The following is a 24,253-nucleotide window of genomic DNA, read 5'->3' on the forward strand; positions in this document are numbered from 1 at the left end:
CACATTGTAAATCTATCCTTAAAATTATACATTGTTACCATCTTACAAATATTTTTTGTTTAGAATATGACACGTATTTTCACACAAAAAGAGGGCTCTGTGCCTGTGAATTAGTTAGGTCTGTAAGCCAGTTTAGACACAACTATTTAACCCACATATTCTCTAAAAGAATAAAATAGATCTTGCTATTTATTAGGCCTATACTCTGCGACATTTACGAATCTCCAAATGCTTTCCAAAAAGTAATTTCCCACCCTAAAATGCAGGGTAGTAAAATCTGAAGATGCATAATCCGTTCAGATTTTTAAGGAGGGTTCATTCATTCATTCAACAAATATATATTTCACTCTGCACTTACTGTGGGCTGGGCATGGAAGATATGACTTGTAAGTAAGACAGCGTTTCTGCACTGACAAAATGTACACTCTAGTAGGCAATGGAGGCACACACAGAAACCAATGAACAAGAAAATGTCAGTTGGTGACAAGTAGTGGGTGAAGAAAATGCAAGGCAGTAGAATGGAAAGTGGCAGGAGCAGAAACAAATTGGATGAGCAACCAGGTTGGGTGATATTTGAACATCACGACTGTCAGTAAACATCCTGAAGAAGAAATTAGGGATCCAAAGACTCATTTATGCCCCGGCACTTCTCTATCTTCTCTTCCCACTCTGTCAGGGAAGACTAGGGTACAAGATCTTTAGAGACAGTCTTTGTGTACAAAGGATGAAATCAGATTCATCTTCATCTTCTCTTTAGAAAAAAAAAAAAAAGCTTTTGCGAATTTCTTCATTGATCTTAGGGCCTGAGCTGTGGGTTTTCCTATGTCCAGTAAATAAATAATATTGGTTCATAGGAAGCTGACAGGAGATGTTTGCAGAACTGAGGGGGAAAATGTTTGTGGAATTAAATGTTGATTGAATTGAATAGGCCACCTTGAGTGGGAAAAGGGTTTAGGGTGAGTGGGCTCCGGGGCCTCTGGGGATAATTCAGGATTCAAGTTTAAAGAAGGAGCAGCTAAAAGAACAGCTGACACTCTTCTTCACCTCTCTTTCTGTCATCTCATCACAAGTTACTAGGCCACCACAATTCACCACCTGGATTGGTTCTGGGGCAAGCAGGTGCCTGGGAATGGGGTAGGAAGATGGGGAAGAAGGAGAACAATGAAGGGGATAAGGGCTGAGAATGATCTCAAATACCAGCCTACATAAGGAGATAGGAAAGGAAATAGACATTTAAAATAGTGGCGACAGTCGGCCAGGCGTGGTGGCTCACACCTGTAATCCCAGCACTTTAGGAGGCCAAGGTGGGTGGATCACAAGGTCAGGAGATGGAGACCATCCTGGCTAACATGGTGAAAACCTATCTCTACTGAAAATACAAAAAATTAGCCGGGAGTGGTGGCAGGCGCCTGTAGTCCCAGCTACTCGGGAGGCTGAGGCAGAAGAATGGTGTGAACCGGGGAGGCGGAACTTGCAGTAAGCCGAGACAGCGCCACTGCACTCCCGCCTGGGCGAGAGTGTGAGACTCTGTCTCAAAAACAAACAAACAAACAAATAGTGGCAACAGTAGAGAAAGGGATGTCCTAATGACCATGTAGCATTCATTGGCAGTTATTCACATATGTAAATGAGAAAGAAAATATTCTTTATTCTGTGACTTATAAAACTGTCATAACTGGTGGAAAAAATGGAACATTTGATCAAATGAAAAATGTATGCAAGTAAAATCAATTGTTTGATTTTTGTGATAATTATGAGAGCCTGAAACTTAGGTGAAACTAAAATATGCTTTCTCAGGAGTGAAATTATTAAGATAATAGAGTAGGAAGATCTAGATCCTTCTTTCTCCAGCAAGCACACTGATTCAACAACAACACGCAGACAAATTTTCTTTGTGAGAAATTCAGAAACTAGTTGAAAGGCTCTTACATCCTGGGTAAATATAAAACCAGCTACAATGAAGGCAGGAGGAAAATTTGAGATACCTTCTTGTCTTAACTTCTACCCCTGACCCAGCACCATATGATCTGAAGGAAACTCCTAGCTTCCCGCTTCACCTTGTGGATGGAAAAAGTGGGACTTCATACCCAATGTTTCAGTTTTTCTGGGGGCTGCTCAGGGTAATCACTTCAATATCACATGTCTTGGAGCATTGATAGAACCCAGAATACTTTAGTACCTAGGGGCCAATGAGAACAAAGATAGGAAGAAAGATGGCATTAAAGCAGTCACTATAGCCCCTTCCCCTAGCTCAGTGCAGACAAAGTGATTGGGTAGAATACCCTCGATCCCATGTTTTCCTTGGGAGGAAAAGAGTTAGACTGCAAATCAAAAGTTCCAACTTTTCCACGGGCTGCCTGAGAGACTGATTTCTGTCTTGACTCTCTTGGAAGTGCTGATGGCACTCAGCTTACTCCAGATGCTGAAGGCTGCTAAGAATAAAGATAGTGGTTTGAACCAGCACAAAGGTTTGACAGGTGCCCAGAACTATTGGCTAGGCTGATTGGTGAGAGTCTTCTCCCACAAAGAACAATCCATGAACACCCTGGCAGAGGTGGTTGCTTTTTCTAATGTGCAAATACCAACATAAAGAGTCAAGGAAAATGAAGAAACAATATATACCAAAGAAACAGATTCATCTGCAGAAACAAACCCTAACAAAACAGAGATATATGTTTAACTGACAGAGAATTCAAACTAACCATCATAAAAATGTTAAATGAGGTCAGGAGAATATTGCATGAACAAAGTGACAATTTCAACAAGAAGATTAAACAAATATAAAAAGTACCAAACAAATCTTGGAGCAAAAGAATATAATAATTGAAGGCCGGGTGTGGTGACCCGTGCCTGTAATCACAGCACTTTAGGAGGCCAAGGCAGGCAGATCACTTGACGTCAGGAAGCCGAGAGAAACCTGGCCAACATGGTGAAACCGCATCTCTACTAAAAATACAAAAAATTACCCGGTCATGGTGGCGCACCTGTAATCCCAGCTACATGGGAGGCTAAGACACAAGAATCGCTTGGACCTGGGAGGTGGAGGTTGCAATGAGCTGAGATGGTGCCACTGCACTCCAGCCTAGGTAACAGACTGCATTCCAGCCTAGGCAGCAGAGTAAGCAGCACTATACACACACAAAAAAACCCATCAAATTGAAGTAGATTAAAGACAATCACAACACCTAAAACTATAAAACTCCTAGAAGAAAACATAGAAGAAAAGCTTTATGATATTGGACTTGACAATTATTTCCTGGATATTTCACCAAAATCACAGGCAGCAAAAGCAAAAATAGACAAACATGTATTAAACTTGCATTAAACATGTATTAAACTCTCTAATCATCTCTAATCAAAAGATATAGAGTGATTGAATAAATAGTTTTGAAAAGATTTAACTACATGCTGTCTACAAGAGATTCATTTTATATTTTAGAGACACACATAGGTTTAAAGTGAAGAGATGGAAAAGAATAATCAACACAAATGGTAACCATAAGAAAACAAATGACTGTACTTGTATCTGACAAAAAATAGACTTTAAGTCAGAAAGTATCACAAGTGACAAAGGTCATTATATAATGATAAAAGAATCGAATCACCAGGAAGATATAATAATTATAAATATATATGCACCCAACACCAGAGTACCTAAATATACAAGCAAACATTAACAGAATGGAAGGGAGAAATACATAGCAGTCAAATAATGGTAGTTTTCATTATCTGCTTTTCAATAATGGATATATCACCCAGATGGAAAACAAATAAGAAGAAAACTTATTTGAACAGCAACTTGAACAACACTATAGACCAAATGGACCTAAAACATGGGCATAGAATATTTCCCCCAACAACAGCAGAATACACTTTCTTCTCAAGTACACACAGAACCTTCTCCAAGATAGATCACAAATTAGGTTAGAACAAAATCTTAGCCAACTAAAGAAGACTGCAATAGTACCAAGTATCTTTCTTGACCACAGTAGAATGAAAATAGAATTCGATAGCAAAAGGAAAACTGGAAAATACACAAATATGTGCAAATTAAACAGAAAACTTTTAAACAACCAATGGGTCAAATAATGAATCAAAAGAGAAATTATAAAATACCATGAGACAGATGAAAACAAAAACACAACATACCAAAACTTTTGGGATTCAGCAAAAGCAGACTAAGAAGGAAGTTTATAGTGACAAACACCTAAATTTAAAGAGACAAAAGGTCTCCATTCAACAACCTAACTTTACACATAAAAGAACTAGATCAAGCTTACCCAACCCACAACCCAGAACTGCTTTGAATGTGGCCCAACACAAATTTGTAAACTTTCTGAAAACATTATGAGATTTATGCATTGACCTTTTTTTAAAACTCATCAGATATCATTAGTGTTAATTTATTTTATGTGTGGCCCATGACAATTCTTCTTCCACTGTGGCATAGGGAAACCAAAAAATTGGATACCCCTGAACTAGATAAAGGAGAATAAACTTATTCTAAAGTCAGCAGAAGAATGGAAATAATAAAAATTACAGCAGAAATGAAAAAAATAGTGAATACAAAAACAATGTTAAGAAATGAACAAAACTGCAAGTTCGTTTGTTGAAAAGATGAACAACACTTACAAACCTTTAGCTAGACTAAAAAAAAACTTGAGAAGACCAACATTTGAAAAACTAAGAAATAAAAAGGAGACATGATTATTGAGGCCACAGAAATAAAAGGAACATGAGACTAGTATAAATAATTACACAACAAGATTTAAGATAACCTAGAAGTAATAGATAAATTCCTAGAAACATACAGCCTACCAAGGTTGAATCATGAAGAAATAGAAAATATGAACAGACTTGTATTAAAGAAGACACAAATCAATGGAAAGACATCCTGTGTTCGTGAATCAAGAGTCAATATTATCAAAATGTTCATACTATCCAAAGCTATCTACAGATTCAATGTAATACCTATCAAAATTCCAATGGCATTTTTTAACGGAAATAGTAAAAACAATTGCGAAATGTATACGGAATCACAAAGGACCCTGAATAGTCAAAACAATCTTGAGAAAGAAGAACTAAGCTGGAATCATCACAGTTCCTGTTTTCAAAATTTATTATGAAATTACAGTAATTAAAGTAGTGTGGCACTGGCATAAAGACAGAATAGAAATCTCAGAAGGAAACTCATGCATGTATGGTCAACTGATCTTCCACAGGAGTGCCAAGAATATACAATGAAGAAAGGATAGGCTCTTCCTACAACTGGCATTGGGAAAGCTGGATATCCACATAAAAAGGAATTAAATTGGACCTTTATCTTACACTATACACACACAAAAAAAAATCAATTTGAAATAGATTAAAGACAATCATAACACCTAAAACTATAAAACTCCTAGAAGAAAACATAGAAGAAAAGCTTTATGACATTGGACCTGACAATGATTTCCTGGATATTTCACCAAAATCACAGGCAGCAAAAGCAAAAATAGACAAGGAAGAAGATGTGGTTTGGATGCATGTCCCCTCCAAATCTTATGTTGAAATGTGGTCATAAATTTGGAGGTGGGCATAGTGGGAGGTATTGAATCATAGCGGTGGATCTCCCATGAATGGCTTAGTGCCATCCTCTTGATGATGAGTGAGTTCTTGCTCAGTTAGTTCACATACTATCTGTTTATTTAAAAGAGCATGGAACCTCGCCGCTTACTCTCTTGCTCCTGCTCTTGCCATGTGATAGCCCAGCCCCACCTTTGCCTTCCACCATAATCATAAGCTTCCAGACATAAGCAGATGTTGGCACTATGCCTTATGCATAGCCTACAAAACGATGAGCCAATTAAACCTCTTTTCTTTATGAATTACCCAACCTTAGATATTTCTTCATAGCAACACAAGAATGAACTAACACACACAAAAAAAAATATATAGTAAAAAGGAGCAGGGCATTGCTGTAAAGATACTTCAGAATGTGGAAGTGACTTTGGAGCTGGGAAATTAGCAGATGTTGGGAGAGTTTGTGGGGCTCAGAATAATACAGGAAGATGAGGGAAAGTTTTAAACTTCTTAGAGACTTGTTAAATGGTTGTGACCAAAATGTTGATAGAGATACGGATAGTGAAATCCAGGCTGATGAGGTCTCAGAAATGACAACGTTATTGGGAACTGGAGTAAGGGTCACCCATGTTACACCCTTCCGAAGTGCTTAGCTGCATTGTGTCCACACCGTGGGAATCTGCAGTATGTTGAACTTAAGAGTAATGACTTCAGGTATCTAGCAGAAGAAGTTTCTAAGCAGCAAAGCATTCAATATATGATCTGACTGCTTCTAACAATCTACAATCAGATATGGGAGCAAATAAATGACTTAAAGTTGGAACTTATATTTCAAAGGGAAGCAGAACATTGAAGTTTGGAAAATTTGCAGCCTGGCCTAGCCATGTGGCAGACAAAGAAAAAGCTTTTTCAGGAGAAGAATGTAAGTGGGCTGTGGAGCAACCACTTGCTAGAGAGATTAGCATGACTAAAAAGGAGTCGGGTGCTACTATCCAAGACAATGGGGAAAAGGCCTGAAAGGCATTTCAGAGATCTTTGAGGCAGCCCCTCCCATCGCAGGCCCAGATGCCTAAAAGGAAAGAACGATTTCAGAACCCAGGCCTAGGGTACCACTGCCCTGCTCAGCCTTCAGAACACTGCTCCCTGCATCCCAGCTACTCAGGCTCCACCCTCAGCTCCAAGGGTCCCAGGTACAGCTTAGAACACAGCTCTGGAGGGTGCAAGCCATGAGCCTTGTTAGTTTTCAAATGGTGTTAAATCTGCAGATGCTCAGAATGCAAGTGTGAAGGAAGCTTGGCAGCTTCCAACTAGATTTCAGAGGATGTATAGATAAGTCTGTGTGCCCAGGCAGAAGCCTGCTGCAGGGGCCGAGCCCCCACAGAGAAACTCTACTAAGGAAATGCCAAGAAGAAATGTGAGATTGAACCCCTACACAGAGTCTCCACTGAGGAACTGCCTAGTGGATCTGTGGGAAGGGGCTCCTGCCCTCCAGACCCCAGAATGTTAGATCCGCTGGAAGATCCATGATTATAAAAACTGGCAGGCACTCATCTCCAACCCCAGAGAGCAGTATGTGGGTCACACCCAGAGAAGCTACAGGAGCAGGGCTGCCCAAGGTCTTGGGAGCCCACTCCTCACACCAGGATGTGGGACATGGAGTCAAGGATTATGTTGGAGCTTTAAGATTTAATGCCTGACCTGCTGGGTTTCAGATTTGCATGGGGCCTATTACCTCTTTCTTTTGGTCAATTTTTCTTTTTTGGAATTGAACTGTTTACCCAATTCCTGTACCACCATTATATCTTGGCCTTGAGTCTCAGATGAGACTTTTGACTTTGAACTTTGAGTTGATGCTAGAATGATTAACATTTTGGGGGAATAGTAAGAAGGGATGATTGTATTTTGCAATGTGAAAAGGACATGAGGTGTAGGGGGGTGGGGTGGAATGATATGGTTTGGATGTGTGTCGCCTCCAAATCTCATATTGAAATGTCATCCCCAGTTTGGAGATGGGGTTTAGTGGAAGGTATTAATTAATTCAGGGGGATGAATCCCTCATGAATGGTTTAGTGCCACCACCTTGCTGATGAGTGAGTTCTCACTCAGTTCACACAAGATCTGATTGTAAAGAGCATGGTCCCTCCCCACTTGCCTCTTACTGCTGCTCTCACTCTACGATACACTAACTCCTCCTTTGCCTTCCCTGATGATTCTAAGCTCCCTGAGGCCTCACCAGAAGCAGATGCCAGCACTGTGCTATGTATATAGCCTATGGAACCATAAGTCAATTAAACCTCTTTCTATAAATTACTCAGCCTTAGGTATTTCCTTATAGTAATGCAAGAATGAACACAGGGGACTACATCCAACTAAAAAGCTTCTTCCCAGGAAAGGAAACAATTAACACAGTGAAAAGGCAACCTATGGAGTGGAAGAAAATATTTGCAAACTATATATGTTATCATATATCTGATAAGGGCTTAAATCCAAAATATATAAGGAACTCCAACAACTTAATAACAAAAAGACAAATAACCTGGTTTTAAAATGGGCATAGGACTTAAATAGTCTTTTTTTTTTTTTTTTTTTTTGAGACGGAGTCTTGCACAGTCACCCAGGCTGGAGTGCAGTGGCATGATCTTGGCTCACTACAAGCTCTGCCTCCTGGGTTCATGCCGTTCTCCTGCCTCAGCCTTCCGAGTAGCTGGGACTACAGGCGACTGCCACCACACCCAGCTAATTTTTTTTTTTTTTTGGATTTTTAGTAGAGATGAGGTTTCACCGTGTTAGCTAGGATGGTCTCAATCTCCTGACCTCGTGATCTGCCCACCTCTGCCTCCCAAAGTGCTGGGATTACAGGCATGAGCCACCGTGCCCGACCTAAATAGTCATTTTTTAAAAGAAGACACACAAATAACCAACCGGTTTATGAAAAACTATTGAACATTACTAATCATCAGGGAAAAGCAAATCAAATTCATGGTGAGATACCATCTTACGTCTTTTAGAACGGCTATTATAAAAAAAAAAGCTTATAAGTGTTGAGAATTGGGAGAAATTGAAACCCTTGTACACTGTTGGTGGGAATGTAAAATGGTACAGCCATTATGTAAAACACTATGAAGATTCCTCAAAAAATTAAAAATAAAACTACCATATGATCCAGCAATCACACTTCTAGGTACTTATCCAAAAGACTGAGATTAAGATCTAGAATAGGTATCTCCACTTCCATGTCCATTGAAGCATTATTTACAATAATCAAGACATGGAAACAACATACATGTCCATGAACAAAAGAACAGATGAAGAAAATGTATATATACACAATGGAATATTATTCAACTTTAGGAAAGAAGAAAATCCTGTTATATGCAACAAAACAGATGAACCTGTAGGACATTATGCTAAGTGAAATGAGCCCGTCACAGAAGGACAAATATTGTATGATTCCACTTACATAAGGTATCTAAAATAGCCGAACTCATAGCAGCAAAGAATGGAATGCTTCTTTCCAGGAGGTGGGCAAAAGAAAAGAGAAATAGAGTTGCTATTCAATGGGTATAAAGTTTCAATCATGCAAGATGAGTAAATTCTAGAGATCTTCTGAACAACATCATGCCTGTAATTAGCAAAACTGGGTCATACAATTAAGATTTTGTTAAGATGGTAGATTTCACATTAAATTTAGTCTGATATTTAAAAACATTTTTAAATGCTTGCTCCTTTGTTCCCTATCACACTTTTGTTTAAACTCTAGATGTATAATCTATTTTGTGAATATTCTTTTTTATTTAAGATTTTGTTTTTAATTGACAAATAATAATTGTACATACTTATGGGGTACATTGTGATGGTTTGATATATGTATACGTGTATACATGGTGGAATGATTACATAAATCTAAACATATCTGTCACTTCACATCTTCACAGAGCATTTTTTTTTTTTTTGAGATGGAGTCTCACTGTTTCACCCAGGCTGGAGTGCAGGGGCGCTATCTCATCTCACTGCAACCTCCGCCTCCTGGGTTCAAGCGATTCTCCTGCCTCAGCCTCCCGAGTAGCTGGGATTACAGGCACATACTACCACGCCTGGCTAATGTTTCTATTTTTTTTAGTAGAGACGGGGTTTCACTATGTTGGTCAGGCTGTTTTTGAACTCCTGACCTCATGATCCGCCTGTCTTGACCTCCCAAAGTGCTGGGATTACAGACATGAGCCACTGCACCCAGCCGACATAACATTTTTTAATAATGAGAATGTTTTAAATCTACTCTTAGCAATTTTGAAATATATAATGCATTATTATTAATGCTAAGCAATACATCTCAGAAACTTACTCCTCCTGTGTAACTGAAGCTTTATACCCACTAATCAATATCTCCCTATTCCCAACACCCCAATCTCAGCCCCTGATAACTACTATTATCCTCTACTTATGTAGTTTGACTTTTTAAAATTCCACATATTAAGTGAGGTTATGCAGTGTTTGTCTTTCTTTTTTTTGAGACAGAGTCTAGCTCTGTCGCCCAGGCTGGAGTGCAGTGGCACGACCTCTGCTCACAGCAAGCTCCGCCTCCAGGGTTCATGCCATTCTCCTGCCCCAGCCTCCCAAGTAGCTGGGACTATAGGCACTTGCCACCACATCCGGCTAATTTTTTGTATTTTTCTTTTGGTAGAGACGGGGTTTCACCGTGTTGGCCAGGATGGTCTCAATCTCCTGACCTCATGATCCACCCTCCTCTGCCTCCCAAAGTGCTGGGATTTTCAGGCGTGAGCCACCATGTCCAGTCCAGTGTTTGTCCTTCTATGCCTGGCTTCTTTCACTTAGCATGTCTTCCCGGTTCATCCATGTTGTCACAAATGACATAATTTCCTTTTTCATCATGTAGGTATAACATATTTTCTTTATCCATTAATTCATTGATGGACACAGGTTGATTCCATATTTTGGCTATTATGTATAATGCTGCAATGAAATGGAAGTGCAAATATCTCTTCTTCAGCATAATGATTTTGATATCTTTGCATGTATTCCCAGAAGTTAGATTGATAGATCATATAGTAATTCTATTTTTAGTTTTTCGAGGAACCTCCATATTATTTTCCATAATGGCTCTACCTATTTATATTCCCTCCACCAGTGTACAAGTTTTCCCTTTTCTCCAAATCTTTGACAGCTCTTGTTATCTTTTATTTATAATAGCCATTCTAACAGATGTGAGGTGATATCTCATTGTGATGCTGTTTTGCATTTCCCTAATGATTAGGGATGTTCAACATTTTTTCATAAATCTGTTGGCCATTTGTATGTCTTCTTTTGAGAACTATTCAAATCCTTTGCCCATTTTCAATTGGATCATTTGCTTTCTTGATATTGCATTATTTGAGTTTGTGAATATTCTTAAAAGCTCCTGTTTTAAAACCAAAGTTATCCCATACATTTTCTAGTGTTGCCTTAACCTGAAGGATACAGACACAGGCAAGGTGGATAACAGTGTAGGAATGAGCTGCCTTTGATGCATGTTGTGAGCATGCTGAAAGGATTGGGCCTCAGGAAGGATCAGCATGGAGCTAGAAGCCACAGATATAGTTGCTGGGGCTGTTCTCCTGTTTCCAAGGACCACAGGCCAGCCCCTTAGCACAGGCAGAAGAGCTCCTACAGAAGGCATTCTTCCAAGCCCATCTGTTCTCCTGTAGTTGGATAAGGATGTAGGCAGAGGTGTCACTTTGTGACTTTACCAGTCCCCATCTTACGTGCAAAAGGGAGAACCATGTTCATCCTTTTTTTTTTTCTATTTTTAAAGCATATTTAAGCTATTCCACCGCTGTTTTAAAAATACTTATTCTGTTAAACAATACTTTCAGAAAAAATTTGGATATTCCCCTTCTAAAGTGCACTTGATTGGCCACAGCTTGGGAGCACACCTGGCTGGGGAAGCTGGGTCAAGGATACCAGGCCTTGGAAGAATAACTGGTAAGCATGCCCTGCAGTTGGGCCTTGAGTATGTTTAAATATTATTTACACACAGTATCAAGTATCTGAACACCAAGTAATACTGCAGAAGAAAATGTAAGATACTACAAAATGTGATTCCGATGAAATAAAACAGGAAAGTGTTTTCAAAGCAAAAATGTGCAGATTCACTTCAAGGGTGTTCATCGCAGCATTGTCTTTGGTGACAAAGTAAGAGAAACTACGTGATCCCTCGCCCGCAACTGAATGGTTGAATGAATTATAACACATTCCATCCGTTGGGATTTCATACTGGTAATGCAAAGTGTGAGGTTTACGTAGAGGTAAAGAGTAGAAGGGTGGTTATGAGAGGCGGGGAAGGGAAGAAGAGAGGGGAGGCTAAAGAGAAGTTGGTTAATGGGTACAAAAAATCCATAGCTAGAAGGAGAACATTCTAGTATATGATACAGAAATTATAGTTAACAATAATTTATTACATGTTTCAAAATAGCTAGAAGAGAAGGACTGTAATGTTCCCAACACAAAGAAAAGATGAATGATTGTGGCGATGGATATCCCAATTACCCTGATTTGCTCATTACACATTATATACACGTCTCAAAATACCACGTGTACTCGCAAAGTATGGACAACTATTATATATCAATTTTTAAAAGTTATTTTTAAGAAAGAATGAGTTTGAGTCCCACTGATTGTCCTGGACGTTCCTGACACACCTGAACTGCAGCTTACTCAGTTGTTACCGTTTCTAATATTACCCCTGGATATACTGTTAAGTCTAAAAATAAGTTGCAGAGTAAAGTATATAGCATGCATTGGGTTTGGGGGTATAATAATTAATCATGTCTCCTCCCCACATTCTGTTTTCCAAACCAACTGTGTGAGGTGGATGAAGGTCAAAGCATCAGCTCCTTTACCGACAGGCGGGGCTGGCCTCTCCCTCTGCATCCCCCACCAACAGCCAGTAAGCAAGCCTCACGTCTCCTTCGTCTGCCTTTTCCCTGTCCATCCCCTGGTCATTGTGCTCGCTCAGTCCCTCATCTCTTGCCTGCATTTTGGCCTTGGTCCCTGCTGGTGTCCCAGCCTAGTCTTCTACAAGTACTGCCAGGCTTATCTTTCCAGGTGCAGGCCATGCCACTCCACTGCTCCGAACCTCTCAGGATGTCTCCTTGCCTAAAGCCTCTTAGCTTGTCACATAAACTTGTCATGTTTCATCACAGTTTTTCATGCTCTGTGCCTTTGCACATGCTGTTGTCCCTCTTCCTGAGCGTTCACTGTCCACTTGTCAAGATTCATCTCAAATGTTTCCTCCTAAGGCAGGAATTAATTCTCTGTGCTTCTCATACCCTTGGACGGGTGCCTCTTTTGTATTTGAAAACACAAATATTATATTACCTGGTCTTATAACTATGGATGAGCCTGTTATTTTTAACGGAAAGCCTCCCTTACTGCATTGACTCCAGGCTTGGCCACAGTAGCATATTTTCTTTTTGTTAAACTACTGTGCTCTGTGTGCATGTGTGTGTACATGTGCTCTCTCTCTCTCACACACACGCGCACACACATACATGCACACTTTAAATTCAAATCTCAATTTAGAACAGAGTTTTAAAAAAATGTCTAGGAAGTCCAAATTGAGATTCAAGTATTTTGTCTCTGCAATCTGTTGCTATAACAGGCTTATTCCTGCTATACGTCATCTCTCTTCTCCTAGCTCTCTAGAGGCTCCTAACTCCTCCTCACTCACCTCCACCACCACCACCATTCTTATTTAGAATAATAAAAATTGAACTTTTTTGCTGAAGTCATTATGTGACCCTTTGTGGTCAATTTTCAAGCCCAGAAAAAAAGAAAAAATGAGTTCCTCTTTTGAAGATGGAAACTCATGGGGCCTCACAGCCTCATGCGGGCTGTGAGATGACCTGGCCCGAGTGAAGTAGAACACGTACCTGCATTTACAATTCATACTGGGTTATGATCAATTCAAAGAGACTTTGTTTTTAGTAAGTTTTTTCAAAAATCAGATACTGTTTAACTCTAGTTTTTCCCATCAGATGAATTATCCTGCTGGGTAAATAGAAAAGAGATTTTGAAAGGCTTTCTGAATGTCCAAGGAATTAATATCATGTGCATGTTGTAATCTGTATTCCTCTGAGAAACTAGTTTTGGGGTAATCATGTTCCTTGAGTAATAGAAGAACTGAGACCTCAAAAACAGATTTTAGCTATATAATAAACCAGATAAAAACAAAATTAATATGATAAACACATTAAGGACATACATAAGTTTCTATGTCTTTGGTATTTATGTATAAGTGATAAGTAGTTTTCATTATAACTATTGTTAGGGGGTTACTCAGCTGATTCTGCTTTTATTTTTATTTATAAACAGTATCAATGCTTTTCTTATTTGAGGAAAAATTACCCTTATTATGCTGACACATACACGTACCCAAATACACATACATACTACACACTCAGATCTTAAACGATTAGTTCTCACTCATATAGTAAGAGGTCATGTCTCTCTCCCTAAGGTTAATTAATAGGTCGAACCTGATAGTTCTCTTCCCTTCTGTAGATTTTTCTCCTGAGATATCCTAGAACAACAAATCCAATGTTTCCTCTTCCCTACGTCTTGAAAAGACTGTCTTTTTTTTTTTTTTTTTTTTTTAAATCTGATTGCCTTGTCCTCCAACCTATCTTAGGATGTTTCTCTCTAGGAATCCTGACTTTATTAGAAAGTTGTGTGTAGTCACACTGGTAAAATAAAAATTCTTCCAAGAGTTGAAGATTAATTGTGAGATAAATACTTTTTCCTCTTTCTTTGTTAAGCGCAAATGGTTCATTCATATGCATGTTGCTTTACTTCATTGATCTCTTTGTCTAATTATCTTTCCACCTGTGCTCTGAGTTCCACCACCTTTGTGGACTTAAGTCATTTGTTTACTTTTTCTCACATCTTGTCAACAGAAGCGCTGTACTGAAACTCACCTCTTCCTTCCTGGCCTCCCATTTCCCTCTAAATGATGCCCTAGCCTGTTGCATTCCTCTAGACCCAAGCTCCACAAAAGTTGAAAGTGGAGTGATTGCATTTCCTTAGTTCATTCTCTCCTTGACCCACTGCTACCTAGCTTCTTTCCCCAAAACCACTGTTACCAGATCACTAGTGGCTTTTTGTGGAACTCTACCAGACCTTTTGACTCTGTGTTTTACTTGACCCCTCTGCAGAATGTGTCCCAGTGGGCCCCTCCCACCTTGCTGAAGTGCTCCCTCATCTTAGCTTCTGTGATTCCGCTCTTCTTGGTTGTCTTTGTTTTTTGACTCCCTCTCTCCAGGCTACTTCATGAGTTTCTTTTCGTTTGCCTTTGCCTATATGTTGATGCTCTTCAAGGTTCCAGTCTAGACCCCCTCTTCTCTCCTCCTCTTTTTCTATAATTGCTCTTTTAGTGATTATATTAGTCAGAAAGATAAAAATTAAACACACACACACACACACACAAATCCTATACAAGCTAAGTGCGCTGAGCACATACCCCAGAGCTGTGACACAGACATTCCTTCTTTGCTCATGCCACATTCCCAGAGGGGTCAACGCCAGTGCTGCTCTACATCCTCCCCACTCCGGGATCCAGCCACTATATCACAGCAAAGGGATTTTACTAAAATGTAACTCTGATCATAGATCTCCCCTGCTTGCAAGCTTGCAACAGCTTCCCGTTGATGACCACGTCATGTCCAAGCTCCTTGACGTGGCTCAGCTGACATCTGGCTCCTGCTAGCAATACTGCCTTCATCTTGCAACAAATCCTAGAAATGTACACACCAGCCTTAGCAAACTAGTTACAGTTTCCCAAATGTGCTGCTCTTTCATCTGGAGGCCATGTACTTCTCTGTCCTCCCCTGAGTTGCTGGCCACCTTACCTTTGCCCTGGCCAATTCTTCTGGTCCCTCAGATCTCTACTAGCGTTTCTTTTTCTTTTTTCTTTTTCTTTTTTTTTTTTTTTTTTTTTTTGAGACGGAGTCTTGCTCTGTCACCCAGGCTAGAGTGCAGTGGCACAATCTCGGCTCACTGCAACCTCCACCTCCCGGATTCAAGCGATTCTCCTGCCTCAGCCTCCCAAGTAGCTAGGGTTATAGGTGTGTTCCACCACTGTGCCTAGCTAATTTTTGTACTTTTAGTAGAGATGGAGTTTCACCATCTTGGCCAGGCTGGTGTCGAACTCCTGACCTCGTGATCCACCCGCCTTGGCCTCCAAAGGTGCTGGGATTACAGGTATGAGCCACCATACCAGGCTGTGTTTCTTATCTCTTGCAGAAGCACGTCCTAGTTTCCCAAGACTGGGTTATATGCGGCTTCTCTGTGCTTGGATAACACTTACGATCACCACTGCCTCTGCACAGAGGACACTGATTGGGGTGCCTTTCCCACCAAATGGAAAATCCCTTGAGGACAAAGCAAGGTCTTATTCCTCATATCTGAATGCTGAACTTAGTTCCTGGCACATACCAGTTTCTTGACAAATAATTGTCAAATACAGAAATGATTATATATGTGAAAGATCATAATGTTTTAAAGACATCCAGCTATCTTGTCCTTATTTTATGAAACATTTGAACATGACACAATGGGATGAGAGTCTGGACACCTGGCCTCTTAGTCCAGTTTGCCTCTAACATATGATAATCTTGTCCAGTCACTTCACTTCCCTGGGCTTACGGTTTTTCATTTGTATTACTATTAATGAAAAGTAGAACAAAGTGAGCCATAGTTCAGGACAAAGATTCTGCTGTTTTAATTGTGTTGCTTTGTAGATTCATCTTTACATATTGAAGAGTGTTTTTTTAAATTTAATTTAATTTTTTGCCTACAGATGTTGCTTTTCAGGAACGTTTGTAATTCATAACCTTATTGTATATATGGTACTCCATATACAGACCCTAGAATAGCCACTGTGATTTTTTTTTTTTTAGTTTATTAGCTGTTTTGGCATTGTCTCAACATAGCATTACTTATCTGTAGAAACTTGACATTGCAATATATAGAGACCCTACATTTATAGATTTAGATTATGTATCTGTACGTTTTGCTGAGTGATCTTTGATTGATAGAAATAATGTAGGAAAGGGCACATGTTTCCAAAGTGACAACAATATTAATGTGCACTTCCACACAACATGTCTTGGTTGTGCTTTCTCTAGGGTTGGACCCAGCTGGGCCATTTTTCCACAACACTCCAAAGGAAGTCAGGCTAGACCCCTCGGATGCCAACTTTGTTGATGTTATTCATACAAATGCAGCTCGCATCCTCTTTGAGCTTGGTAGGTTTTTAACAGAATCAGAAACTTCATTGAAGTGTAGAGGAGATTTGTAGAGGCATTTACCCCATTTTTATTTATTTCAGGTGTTGGAACCATTGATGCTTGTGGTCATCTTGACTTTTACCCAAATGGAGGGAAGCACATGCCAGGATGTGAAGACTTAATTACACCTTTACTGAAATTTAATTTCAATACTTACAAAAAAGGTAAATAGTTTCTAAACTATGAATGCTGCTGATATATATTCACTGAGCTCTCTCCTTAGACAGGATCCACATACTTTTATGTATAATATATATATAAAATGTATTTTCTCCCAAAACACAGTTGCATATAAGAAGCTCTCCCACCAGTTGTAAGAACCGCAAGATCGGGTACTGTGTCTTAGTTAACTTTGTATCCCTGGTGCCTTATCAATGTCTAGCATATTACAGTCACTCAATATAAACAAGGAAGGTGTGTTATTCACTCAGCAAATTGAGTGTTTACTATGTGCTAGGCATTATTCTAGGAACAGCAAATATGGAAATGAATACAAAAGACAAAGGTCTCTCCCTGATGGAGTTAATTTTCTAACTTGTTAGGAAACCAATAGATAGTATAAGAGCTACGGAGACAAAATAAAGCATGGAAAAGGAATATGATGTGTTGATGACAGAGAAGGTAAAGTAGAGGAAGAAAATTGTTGATAGGATGGTAAGGGAGTCCTTACTGAAGAGATGACCTAAAGGAGTAAGCCTTATAGACACCGGGGGAAGAGGTATTCCAGGCCAACAGGGGGAAGCAAGTGTAAGGGCTGAAAACAGGAATCAGCCTGGCAAGTTCATGACAGTGAGGAGCCTGTTGTGGCTGAAACTAGGTAAAAGGAGAGAAGCAGGGCATAAGGTTAGAGAGGGAACCAGGCAAAGGGCAATAACACAGGAGTTTGTGGATGGTAGAAAAGACTTCAGCTTTCACTCAAATGAGATAGGAGCCATGAGTGGGTTTTGAGCAGAGAAGAGACGTGGATTTAGTTACTTATAAAATAATCACTCTGGATGCTGTAATCACAAATTAAACAAGTAGTATTTAACTTTTTATAGTAGTTTCCAATAATAATAATTGTAATATCTATATGGCATTAAGTTATAAGGCACCAAAAGGTTATTATTTGGGAAATTTATTCTTCCCTGTCTCTACATTTCATCATATAAATAATGAAATATACTATCCATAATATGCAATAATACATAATAATATATATGTATGATGATATGATAATGGATACCTGGATGATTCTAAATATCTCACAGCCCAATTCCATGTAGTCAAGATATCAAGGGCTTGAAATTACTTGCTTTTTTCATTTGGCTGTTGTGCAGGAAAGATACACAGATCATAGTATTGAGTGTAACTTAGGTATCTACTTCACTAGAAATAATATTTGCTCTGAAAGAGTAAATGTGATCAGAAGTATATATTTGTAATGACTACATTTTAAAAACCCACACAACTGTCTAATCTACAGGGGCAACAAATAAGAAATAAAGCCAATTTCACCTAGTTCAGATAAGCAAAATTCATACAAAAAAGGCATATTATAAAATTGATTTTCCTCATTATTTTCTATATTATGACTATGAATCCTTTCTATTAGGACAAAATATAGATCTGAAGACTTCATTACATAATTAATTGTTATACATAGATCATATGAAATTCTATAAAAGATTAATTCAACTAAAATATACATTTATCATAAGCTATCATTTTGAGACATTTTAAGATTTCCTATAACTTTATTGGATTAAAAGAACATTTATCATTCACGTTAAACCTTTGGATGAGTTTTAAGACTTCAAGGTGTTCTATTTTACTTAAATTTATTACTAAGAAACCATTACTTTTAAAATTAATAGTTTGCTATATTCTAACGAACCGTCTTGTCTAAATCACAATTAATTGTGAATATAAATCTATAGATATACAGAGACCTAATATAAAAGAAGTCTTTGTTTAGTAAAAATGGATGATGCCAATTATTAATTTGTGCTGACGATATTACATTATTTCTGAAACTATGCTGTCTCAGTTCTCTATTGTGTAACAAACCACAGTGAACAATTACAAGAAAAATTATGTTATTGCCAGCTTTCTGAGGGTCAGAATTCAGGCAGAGTTCTGCTGAGACTCTGCTTTGTGTGGTGTTGGCTGGAGTAACTCAGGTGACTGCATCCAGTTGGGGGCTGAGCTGAGCTAAGCTGGATGAGGAGGTCTGAGATCACCCTCCATGTCGGGAACCCTGGGACTTGTTCTCCTCTGTTAGGTGGTCTGTCATCCTTCAGGACCTCTCTCCCCAGCCAGGTAGCCTGGATTTCATAATATTGCAACTGGGTTCCAAGACAGTAAGAGTGGCTGCTGGAAGGTCTTTTAAAGCCTTAGAACTTAACCAGTGTGAGTTTCTCCACAGAACTGATCTTGGTTCTTAGCTACTGGGCAAAGCAAGTCACAAGATCAGCCTGTAATGGGGCAGGGGTATGAAAACATGGCCTCCATATTGAGAGAAGGAATGGTTACATAATACTGCAAATGGGTGTGGACCTAGGAAGGAGTCATTTGTTGGAAGCAATTATTACATAATAATTATACTGCATATGCTAAAATCAAAATCTAGTTTCTCAAAGATTGGCTAAGCTGTGTAGGTCATTGAAAGAATAGTCCATGCCATTCAGTAAAAATATTGTTACGTAAAATAAAAGAAAGCATAAATGGCTGGGCACAGTGGCTTACACCTGTAATCCCAGCACTTTAAGAGGCTGAGCCAGGAGGATCGCTTGAGACTTGAGGCCAGGAGTTCAAGACCAGCCTGGGCCCAACAAGATAGTGAGGCCTCATCTCTAAAATAAAAAAGAAGAAGAAGAAAGAAAAGAAAGAAGAAATGACTACAATGTTATGAAAATTTTAGAATATGCAGATGTATTTAGATCTTAGCTATTGATGGCAATAATATCATGCTTGATAATGGCAAAACTAATTCATCTTTAGCATTCTTTATAAAACCCCCTACCTGTTACATCTTTAACTCAGCACTGGTTAACAGTGCTGAATATTTTGTGGTTGAATAGGAGGGAGTTCAGTTATTCTTGCAGAACAGAGAGGCAGACTCTTAATTGGTCTACAGTGGAGATACTGTATGCACAGGGATACTGTGTCAGAGATCCTAGTGATACAGGATTTTTTCCATACTGCTTCACCAGCCAGAGACCTCCACAGCCTGCAGTGCCTCTGCTTGAGTTTCACTTTCACCTGCAGGGCTCACCACTGGACTTGTCTCACCCACTTGGCCTGGCAGCCTGTGCTCAGCTCACTCTGCTGACCTGGATCTCACACCTGCCAAGGGTGAGCCAGGCATGCCCGCTGCTGTGGTAGGGTGGGTGACTTTAGGCCAGTAACGGCACTGGTTCCACGTGAGGCTGTGACTGGACCAGGCATACTGCAAGCAGCTTCCACCTTGGACGCCAACTTCTGAATGAGGGAAATGTGGTGGTGCCCAAAAAACTCAGAGATGCCAGGAACCACGGAGCCCCAAAGGGGATGTTACATACAGCATGTTACCAAGGCTTAGGGAGCCTTCAGGTCTGAGCCCCCAGGAAACATTACGGCTCATTTGTGTTACAGCTCATTTGTTCCCACCCTCTGCATAGTTCAGCAAACAGGGATGTGTCCCAGATTGTTTGATCCCATTGCCATACTCCAGCCCACAGCTCTTGGGCTGTCCCAGCCCCACCACTGCTTCCTGATGCATGGGGTGGGAGGGCTACAGTGTTTCAGCAGCTCCTTTGGCACCTGCCATTTGGTAGGTCTCAGGTTCTTGTCCTACATCCAGGAAGAATGAGGTTACACAGACAAATGAAGAGTGAGCAAGGCAGAGAACAGTTTTATCCAGTGACAAAACAGCTCTTGGCTGAGAGGGGAACCCAAAGTGGGTAGCCCCTACCTGAAGGCAGGTAGTTTCCACCCAAAGGCAGGTAGTCCCCAAAGTGTGGCTTAGTCTGGGTTTTTTATAGACTCAGAATGAGGGAGGTGTGGGCTGTAGGTAGCCTTGGAAAAAGCAACATTTAACTGGTTAAAAATCCTTGTTCAGGAAGAACCAAAAACGTTGTTCAGGAAAGACCAGGCAAACAGGAATAGAATTTCTCACTCTGGTCAGGGACTTTACCCAGAACTGGCAGCTTGGTTTTCAGGCTTCACATTGTTTTTGGCTTGAAGGGTGGGTTTCACTGGTACACCCTCCTATCTGCCTAGGAAATTGCCTGCCTCCTGCCACTGTCACTAGGAAGTGACTCAGTATATTAGTGTCAAAGCACAAAGTCATCCACATTTGCTTGCTTATTTCCACTTCTTGAATGTCCCTTTTGAGTCACATAATTCTTTGGTACAAATAAAATTATATGTAACTTTGATAAATGTTGTACAATATCCAAGCCTAGACAAAAGGTCTGGCCCTCGCAACTCAAGAGACTGCCACTTACAGTTACTCTAAGAAATGGTTTATGCTACCAGTTATCAGTTAATTGCTATCAGTTAATTGGGAATTGTTTTCACAGAAATGGCTTCCTTCTTTGACTGTAACCATGCCCGAAGTCATCAATTTTATGCTGAAAGCATTCTTAATCCTGATGCATTTATTGCTTATCCTTGTAGATCCTACACATCTTTTAAAACAGTAAGTAAATCATCTTACTTGGAATTTAATTATAAAGTAATTTTTTGAAACACAATCGTCCAGCTAAACATTAGGGTTTTGAGTAGGTAACAAAAAAAATACACCTGCCATTTTGAGAAATAATGGATTGTTTCTGTGCTGAGTACTGAACAGTAGCTGGGATTGCTGGAGGGTTGAAATAACTCAACCAACTGTTTATATTATGGTTGTTTCAGCTCTTTTGAAGATTATATACAATTTTGCTTTTTTGGCCATTTGTTGTGCAGTAATTAGGTGCTACTGTGTAACAGGCATAAGTCTAGGGCAAAAATATTTCTGCATATATATTTTAAATGTCATCTTCAAAGATGCCTTAAGAAGGCTGAACTAATCAATAGCTACAACCAAACATATTACTATTTACTTGGAATATGAATATTATTTTATTAAAATGTAATTATTTATACAGAGCAGAACTAAGGCATAGATAGCTCAGAGGAGTTTCACACAGATCAATATGTGACAAACTACCAAATCTGATTTTACTTGAGTAAAAGAAAGAAAATCTATTTTATAGTGGGAAATGGAAAAGATCTTCATTCTTGTGCTTTAGAGACCCAATCCCCTGTTTTATCACGGTAGAAAATGTGGGTGTTCAGCCGAAGTTTATGGTAAATAATAGTACTTTGCAAATAAGCGCTGTGTTGTGACATGATGACGCATTTCCCTCTTGCTGCAGAACTTGGCAGATGGATGAGTTTAGGCCATGCTCTCAGTTTCCTGCCATTCTCAGAAAGCTTGACAGCCAAACATTAGCATTTCCCACGTATCCTCCTTCTCCCCTCTCTTCTTCCTGCTGTGGCTGCTGCTCTGAGCACCCAAGGGATCCTAGCATTTACTTCTAGTGGAAGCAGGCCCTTGGAGTCATTGTATATTTGGAGATAAGAGTTAATCTGCCAAATTGGAGAACACTTAGAAGCTAGCTCATGCCACATGGATGCTACATGTGGTTACAAACTGTTAGAATGAATCAATTTCCTCAATATATTTTATTGTACTGTACCCAAACAGTCATACAATCAAAGTAAGTCAGAGCCAGCAGTGGCATGCACCTGTAGTCTCAGCTACTTGGGAGGCTAAGGCAGGAGATCTCTTAAGCCCAGACATTCAAGGCTACAGTGCGCTATGATCATGCCTCTGAATAACAACTGCATTCCAGCCTAGGTGACAAATTGAGACCCATCTCAAAAAGTAAGTAAATAAATAAATAGGATGTTACTGTAATCCTAGCCTAAATGTCCATGGTTTATTAAATTAAAAGTTCAAAGCCTAAAATAGCAAATATTCAATCACTGCTACCCATGGTTTTTTTTGTTTGTTTGTTTGTTTGTTTTTTGAGACGGAGTCTCGCTCTTTCACCCAGGATGGAGTACAGTGGCATGATCTCGGCTCACTGCAAGCTCCGCCTCCTGGGTTCACACCATTCTTCTGCCTCAGCCTCCTGAGTAGCTGGGACTACAGGCACGCACCACCACGCCCGGCTAAGTTTTTTTTTTTTGGTATTTTTTAGTAGAGACGGGGTTTCACTGTGGTCTCGATCTCCTGACCTCGTGATCCACTAGCCTCAGCCTCCCAAAGTGCTGGGATTACAGGCATGAGCCACCGCACCCAGCTGCTACCCATGTTTTTTAAATGTTCACATTCCATTCCTTTTCCTTTAGATTTTTAAAATATACAAATAAAATTAAAGAAGCCAAGGACCTTATATTCCCATCATTCCTTTCCCTAAGGCAGAGTTGAATTTGATATATATCAAATAAATGCTATCATGTTAGAAGTACATTTCTGGATTTGCTGTTTTCATTAAATATCATAAATAAAAAGTTTGAAATCTACATTGATGTACATAGACCTGATGTATTTATTTTATAGGAATCAGTCGTAATTTATTGATTCGTTCCCCTACTAATGTGAGTTTTGATTGTTTCCAGTTTTTGCTGTTAAAAACAATGTCTACCAACTCTGCCATCTTTGTATGTCTCCTTATGTGCTTGAGTGGAATTCCTTCATGGCATACAACAGAAGTGAAATTATCAAAGCATACATATATTTCCTTCCTTATTAGACATTACCAAATCACTGTTTAAAATGTCTGTTGATTGCTAAAGAAAAATACAAATGAAGGCCACAATTTAGATATAACCCAAGGCCACCCAGAACCACATAGCCAAAACCAAGTCATGCTGATTTCCCAGAAACACCAGCTCTAATCATAAATGAAACAAAAAAACGTGAGCTTTACCAGCTTGTCGGCATGATTCAGGGAAATTAAACCAATCAGCTATAGACAAATCAACATAAATATCTCTACTTGCCCTAGAGAAGAATGTTAATGTAGAATAGCCAATCACATAAAAAGGTCAAAATACTTCCGTCTTTATAAACTATCCTGTGACTGCTGTAAGCGGGGGCTTCTTACCATTTTCAGTTTGAAGTCTCCCAGCTCAAGGACTGTTCTTTTGTGTGCACAGCAAACTTTTAAAAATTTAAAAATTTGATCTGATTATGTTTTTGACGTTTTAAAAATTATATTCCAGACTGGGAATGCAGTGAAGAATAATACAGCTTTCCAGCAAAAGCGAAGGAGAATTCCCCTATTACACGTATTCAGTGTTGCCAATTGCTTTAATGTTTGCAAATCTGTTGA

General features: G+C 39.4%; 1 protein-coding gene across 1 annotated transcript in view; it reads left to right on the forward strand.

Moving 5' to 3' along the window:
- Positions 1 to 24,253, forward strand: part of PNLIPRP3 (pancreatic lipase related protein 3) — a 50,297-nt gene that overhangs the window by 16,621 nt on the left and 9,423 nt on the right. Inside the window, exons 5-8 of the mRNA XM_015148308.3 lie at positions 11,433 to 11,541; positions 16,743 to 16,862; positions 16,946 to 17,068; positions 21,449 to 21,567. Of these exons, the coding sequence (XP_015003794.2) occupies positions 11,433 to 11,541; positions 16,743 to 16,862; positions 16,946 to 17,068; positions 21,449 to 21,567 (471 nt within the window). The remainder of the gene's footprint in view (positions 1 to 11,432; positions 11,542 to 16,742; positions 16,863 to 16,945; positions 17,069 to 21,448; positions 21,568 to 24,253) is intronic.

This window comes from Macaca mulatta, chromosome 9 (assembly GCF_049350105.2).
Source record: "Macaca mulatta isolate MMU2019108-1 chromosome 9, T2T-MMU8v2.0, whole genome shotgun sequence".
Taxonomy (NCBI): domain Eukaryota; kingdom Metazoa; phylum Chordata; class Mammalia; order Primates; family Cercopithecidae; genus Macaca; species Macaca mulatta.